The sequence below is a fragment of the Peromyscus leucopus genome, chromosome 9 (assembly GCF_004664715.2).
Source record: "Peromyscus leucopus breed LL Stock chromosome 9, UCI_PerLeu_2.1, whole genome shotgun sequence".
NCBI classification, from domain to species: Eukaryota; Metazoa; Chordata; class Mammalia; order Rodentia; family Cricetidae; genus Peromyscus; species Peromyscus leucopus.
In genome coordinates, this window is record NC_051070.1 from 80,978,339 (window position 1) to 80,984,338 (window position 6,000).

The window sequence follows — 6,000 nt, forward strand, 5'->3', positions numbered from 1 at the left end:
GCAAATGCTAGCAAATACTCTAGCCCCAGAGTCAGGCACCCACATTCACTATGCAAAGGGTATATGAAAGATACCCCTGCACTCTTCTAGCTCCTCCCAGTAGTTTATTTTGAAATACTGGGCGGGGCTCAAAATGTCTCGCCCACAAGTCAGCCGATGCCCCTGAGTCCTGTGCAGCAGGCTCCGTTAGGGGCGCAGGAAACATCAAGTCTTGAGAAGGACGAGATAAGAAAAAGGAAGTCTAGGGAAGCTTCGACCTCACTGTCAAGTTCTTCAGGAACTTGGAAAAAACCACACATAGAGAATGCTGGGACTGTAAATGCGGAGACCACAGCATGCATGAGGGGACCCTGCTTCTTAGGCAGACACATGCAGGGGCAGGCCCCCTACACACACACACACACACACACACACCTCTTTCTAAGCCATCAAACTCACTCCCAGAAGCCCCCTTCCCCTTGCTTAGAAAAAGATCCACTTTTTAGCCACTGAGCACAGGCTGACAGCACTTTGGCGCACTCACTCCTGAACTCTGGACTTGTGCCTGTCTGAGGCTCCAGGCAGGGCCAGCAATCCTAGGAGACAACACTGTCAATAGAGGCAGCAGAGAGCCGGTAACACGGCTCATTTCCATCAATGCCAGAAGGGTGCCTGGCACACAGTAGTCACTCAATAAATGTTGATGAAGGTACCAGACTCCTGAAAGGGGGGATACAGTCATTTGGTGGGGTGCACACAGCTGGCATTCCTTGTGTTCCCCATGTGTGAAATCCTTAGGCCTCTAAGGAAGTACAATTCCCTAATCATAAGGGAGAACTTTAGCATCTCACAACTGTTTCCCCAGGGTGGAGAAGAACTTTGCAAAGTAAGAGAGCTGGCTTCAGGAGGGAGAAGGGAAGCAAAAGAGAAACCTTTTATCAGCAGAGACAGGGCCCCTGCTCCGCCTCATGAGGGTCACTCCAAACCTGGAGACCTCACTCCAGGGCTGAAAGCAGGTAAGGCCAGATGTCTACCATCTGGTGTTGTCATGCCCTAGTGACACACCTCTACAAGAAACCAGAAACCAAGTAAAACTGTAGAGGGCCCTGGGCCTCCACCAGCCTTGGGAAAGAAGGTCACTCTGGTAGCAGAGCTCCAGCCAGCACTCGGAGGACACATTGTAACTTTCATTGTGGCTTTCATTTGGTGACCCTGTGTACTTTGCTGTCAGGGGCCCCCTTCCTGCATGGGAATGTATCCATCCACTTGATTTACAGTACACTTGTAGTATCAACGGCTAAACGGTTGCCTATTAAAAAGCATTTTCTTGCACAACAAAACTTCTTTTAAAACCCGGATTGTGAAAGAAGAAACTGAAACACTTTTGGTGGACCCTGAAAAATACGAGCCACCAGTACTGGGTCTCATGGAGAAGTTAGTCCCCAAGTGTGTGGAACAGAGGAAGGCAGGGCTCTGGGCTGCTTACCAAACCAGCAGGGAGTGTGCCAGGATCAAAAGAAGGGTCTGACCTCTTCAACCTAGAGCAAGTGTGGGCACTTGGCACGCATCACCTGCACACAGCCACTTCCCAGGAAAAGAGAGCCCACCTTAAGCCTTGGAGAACTGGACCCCCCCGCAGTCCCCCCCCCCATCCCCAACTGGGCACCGGGACTGGATGGGGCTGGCTCAGACCGACTTACTTGAGTTCCACTGACCACGAGCCCAGCCATGGTGGCGGGGACACGGCGGGCGGGCTGCACTGAGCACTGGCTGCACTGGCGGCCGGTGCAGTTCCGCACTGGGTAGTCAGCTGACCGGCGGAAGCCCTAGGCGCCGGGCCGCCACCGAGAAGTGCGCGCAGCTGTGCTACCGCGGCTTGCTTGGCTGGACCGACCCGGGTGCACGTGAACCTCGGCCGCCAGGCAGCTCGCAACAGGTGGCCCGCTGCGCTGCACCTAACATGGGGACCCCTAGCGACTACTCCTCTCCCCTGCGCTGTTCCTGCCCGGTTCTCCCCCATCCCCGGGCCCCTGCACCCCAAGAAGGGCCCCTCTAGAACCCGATGCCCAGAACTTTATTGCATTCATCAGACTCAGGCTTCGGGGTGAAGGGGGTCTCCATCGTGGGCATGCCATCATCAGAGCCGTTTGTTCCTGGCTCGGAACTGGGCCTTCCCAGAATTTCACAACCTCGGTTACGCAACTGCCCTAAACTGCTAAAAGGAGGGGCCTCCTCACCCACAGTCCCCTCCACCGCTTTGGTGGGGAAGGTGGTAAGGGAAGGGGGAAGGGGCTCCTGGTAGGATGGAGTTTCCATTTGTAAGAGTTCCTGAAAGCGAAGGAAAGTTGAATTTCCCCTTAAAGTGCCAGCCGGTCAAACCAACCCCTACTCTTCCCACTTGCCCTCACCATGTACCCGCCCCCCCCCAACACGCCAACCTTTGACAGTGATGAACAGTAATGACAGCAAGGGGCGGGAAAATTGGTAATGTCTCCAAATTTCAGGATCCTCTTATTCTTCTCCTCCAAGGGAAAAGACACTTGTGAAAACTAACGCTGTTAATTCGGTATGTGGCTGCTCTCAGCGTGCCGTGCCGTGTGTGTGTGTGTGTGTGTGTGTGTGTGTGTGTGTGTGTGTGTGTGCGCGCGTGCGTGTGTGTGTGTGTGTGTGCGCGCGCGCGTGCGTGCGTGTGTGTGTGTGTGTGTGTGTGTGAGTGTGTGTGTGTGTGTGTGTGTGTGTGTGTACATCTGAACAGGGGTGTGATGAGCAAAAGGGTGTAATGTTGAGTGTAACCGAGTGAAGGGAGAAGCCAGGCAAGTCTACCACAAGCGCCTGTGCATCCTCATCCTCCTCCTCCAGGGCATGAGGCAGGACTTCTCTGCCATCAGGATCTAATGAAGCCCTTTCACATAAGGCAGCTCCCACTCAGAAAGATGGTCTCAAATAGGAAGTCTAGGATGTGAGTCTCACTCTGGGGGAGAGAGGTTCTGGTTTCTAGAACAGGCCTTAGGGAAGAGGAATCTTAGTTTTTTTGACTCATTTTTAGAGAGAAAGGGGGCCGGAGATGAGGGCTCCTGAGGCTGCCCCAAGGTCTTCCTTTTTTTTTTTTTTTTTTTTTTTTTTTTTTTTTTTTTTTTTTTTGAGACAGGGTGTGTAGCTTTGGAGCTTGTCCTGGAACTCACTCTGTAGACCAGGCTGGCCTCGACTTCACAGAGATCTGCCTGCCTCTTCTGCCTGAGTGCTGAGATTAAAGGCGTGCACCACCACCACCACCTACCTGGCTCTCCTTTATTTTTTAAATTATTACATTGTGTGTGTGTGTGTCCATTATGACATATACATATATTTTCACACATGAAGAGGTCGGAGGACAACTTTCAGAAGTGGGTCTCTCTCTCTATCATATGGGTCCAGGAGAACTAACTCAGGTCATCGGGCTTGGTAGTAGGTACTTTTACCAGCTTAACCATCTCACTCCCGCCCCCCCCCTTCTCCTTTAATTCCAAATGTTCAACCTGCCAAAGCACTGTAGTGCGGAGCATCCCTTTCTGAGCCCCTGACTTGTCCATTCTATCCTTTGCACAGATGGATGCCAGCTAGATATCATCCAGCTAGATAAGGAAAGACTGAGTCCTGGTCTGACTCTCAGATAACTGTGGCTGCCACCTCCGTACAAGAGAATGGTCACATGGCTTCGGTTGTCATTGTCTCCTGTGTCTAGGCAACACTTAAAAGCCACTGGCTGTGCCACTGATGATGACAGCTATGACTGTGGTCAAGCATTTTGTCCTGTCCAGACTGCCTCGCTCCTAACACATCACTAGGCAGGCAGGCCCTGGATGGCAGCCTGCTGATGTACAGTGCTGACCTCTGAAGGCTGACCGGCCTGCCCTTCTCTTTCACGCGTGTCCCATAGAAAGCGTGGCCATAGGCGAGTGGAGCTGTGAGCTTGCAGCCAGACTGAATTTACATGAGGAGGGTCCTGGAAATGCTGTAAGTGACAAGCAGAGTCAGCAAGCTGCTTTCCAGAGAGGGTGGGATGAAAGGGAGCCTCCCAAGGCCTGGTGCCCCGAGGAAAACTCCCTCTCCTTCATCCAGTGCAGGGCACAGCCTCTCCGGTCCATTGTCCACATGAGGTGGCCTTCCCTGCCTGACGCAAAGAAATGGATCAGTACCCTGGCCGTCATGACAGTCTGTCCGCCCCTGCCACTTCTCACTTCAACCTGTCTGGAAGGACCTTGAGCAGAAAGGGACTCATAGACTCCTGTGCAAAACATGAGGACCCCTCTCATGTCCCTCCTCCACACACGGCTGCATCTTCTGAGCCGAGACTGTCACGCAGACACTGTCAGCCACTCACACCAAGTGGACCGGGCCTGTCCCCCTTCATACACCGTCTGATTGCTGTTCCCTCCTCCGCAGAATCAAAGGGGATCATTTCAAAACCCAGAATCTTCCGGTGCCTCCCATTCAATTCCTAATGGTCCAGGACACAATGTGATCTTCAATATCTCTTACAGGGCTGGAGGCATTGATAAAGAGCTTGCCTAGCATGTGCAGGGTCCTGGGTTCAATCCCTAGCACCACAAAATGAAGAGGGGGAAGGGAGGGAGGGAGGGAGGGAGGGAGGGAGGGAGGGAGGGAGGAAGAGGGAGAGAGAAAGGGAGGCCCTGATGCATATGAGCTACACACAAAATAAAAAAAATAAAATGTAATAAAAGTTTTTTCTCTTTTTAAGAAATATCTCTTCCTTCCAGTTCTAACATTGCCTACCCTCTGCCTGGACTTACAGGAGTTTTTAGCTTTGCCTGGAAATGCTTCCCCGATGGCTCCTGTCACCTCAGTGAACACACCAAGAAAGCCAGTTGACAGTATGTGCAAGGATCACGGGGAGATTGCAAAACAGACCAGGAGAGCCATCTGAGGGAGGCTCTGGTATGTTCTGTGGGGAACTACAGAAAGTTCTCGATCAGAGAGATCGACTATTCCAGCTGCTATAGCCGAGCCCCGTCAACTAGATGGCAAATTAACAACTGGGTAGTTATTCCTCCTAGCTCTGGAGGCTGAGAAGTCTGAGACGGGGTGCCAGCAGATTCCATGTGTGCTGAGAGCCCCACTTCTGGTTCTCTGGCAGCCGCATTTCCCCGTGCCCCTAGAAGGGACAAGCTAGCCCTCTGGGACCTGAGGGCACTAATCCCATCACAAGGGCTCCACTCCCATGACCCCATCACCTCCCAAAGACCCCCACCTCCAGATACTCAAAGGGTTGAGGTTTTAACATGTGAACTCTAGGAGGACACAAGCATTCAAACTATAGCGTTAGTAGTTTCTCTGGATGTCGTTGTCAGAAGGCTCAAGATGCAACAAGGGGATTTACCTCTGCTTTTCTCCATCAGCTTCTGGAGAAGGAGGAGCACTGGGGAAGAGGATGGAAGGAGGAAGAAAAGTGGTGGAGATGAAGAGACAAGAGGAAAAGATCCTATCCTCCTGAAACAAAGAAGTTGGAAACGGGAAGTGGGTGGGGGTGGGAGGGTTCTTCTGTTTCCCTCTGATTGAACAAAGAGAGAAATTAAGTGAAGTGGTCCTGCAGGGGAGAGGCAAACGCTGCCTTGGAACCCACAGCAGAGGTGGACAAACACCTCCTTTTGGAATGGAAGGAGTTTATAACAGAGTGGACAAGGAAGACAAGCCCTGCCGAGGCTTCTTGGTGAACCGACCCCACCCCTGCCCCCTGGAGGAGCACTAAGAGAAAGGGTAGAATCAGGCAAAGCCTCCTCGGGCTTGGGGTTCCTCTTGCTTCTCATCACCCTGTTCTATGATGAGAGCCACAGGCTTCCCATCTCCTGCTCTGTTTCACGCCCCAGCCTCACTGGGGACATCCTCAGCTAACACACAGCCTTCAGGAAAAATGGTCCAGCTTGCCCAGGGACATCTGCAATTCTGTATCGATAAGAGATGCTGTCACTGTGGTTGTGTTTTCTGAACCCCCAAGAAGGCACATAGCCCAGAGTATGTAACTGT

General features: G+C 52.4%; 1 protein-coding gene across 2 annotated transcripts in view; it reads right to left on the reverse strand.

Moving 5' to 3' along the window:
* Positions 1–1,886, reverse strand: part of Lrmda (leucine rich melanocyte differentiation associated) — a 1,025,541-nt gene extending 1,023,655 nt beyond the window's left edge. The window contains exon 1 of one of the 2 annotated variants that reach the window (XM_028879789.2): positions 1,680–1,884. In XM_028879789.2, the coding sequence (XP_028735622.1) occupies positions 1,680–1,709 (30 nt within the window). In that variant the 5' untranslated portion in view covers positions 1,710–1,884. Of the gene's footprint in view, positions 1–1,679 lie in introns of both variants that reach the window. The other variant, XM_028879788.2, reaches the window with a different exon arrangement.
* Between the last annotated feature and the right edge of the window lie 4,114 nt (positions 1,887–6,000).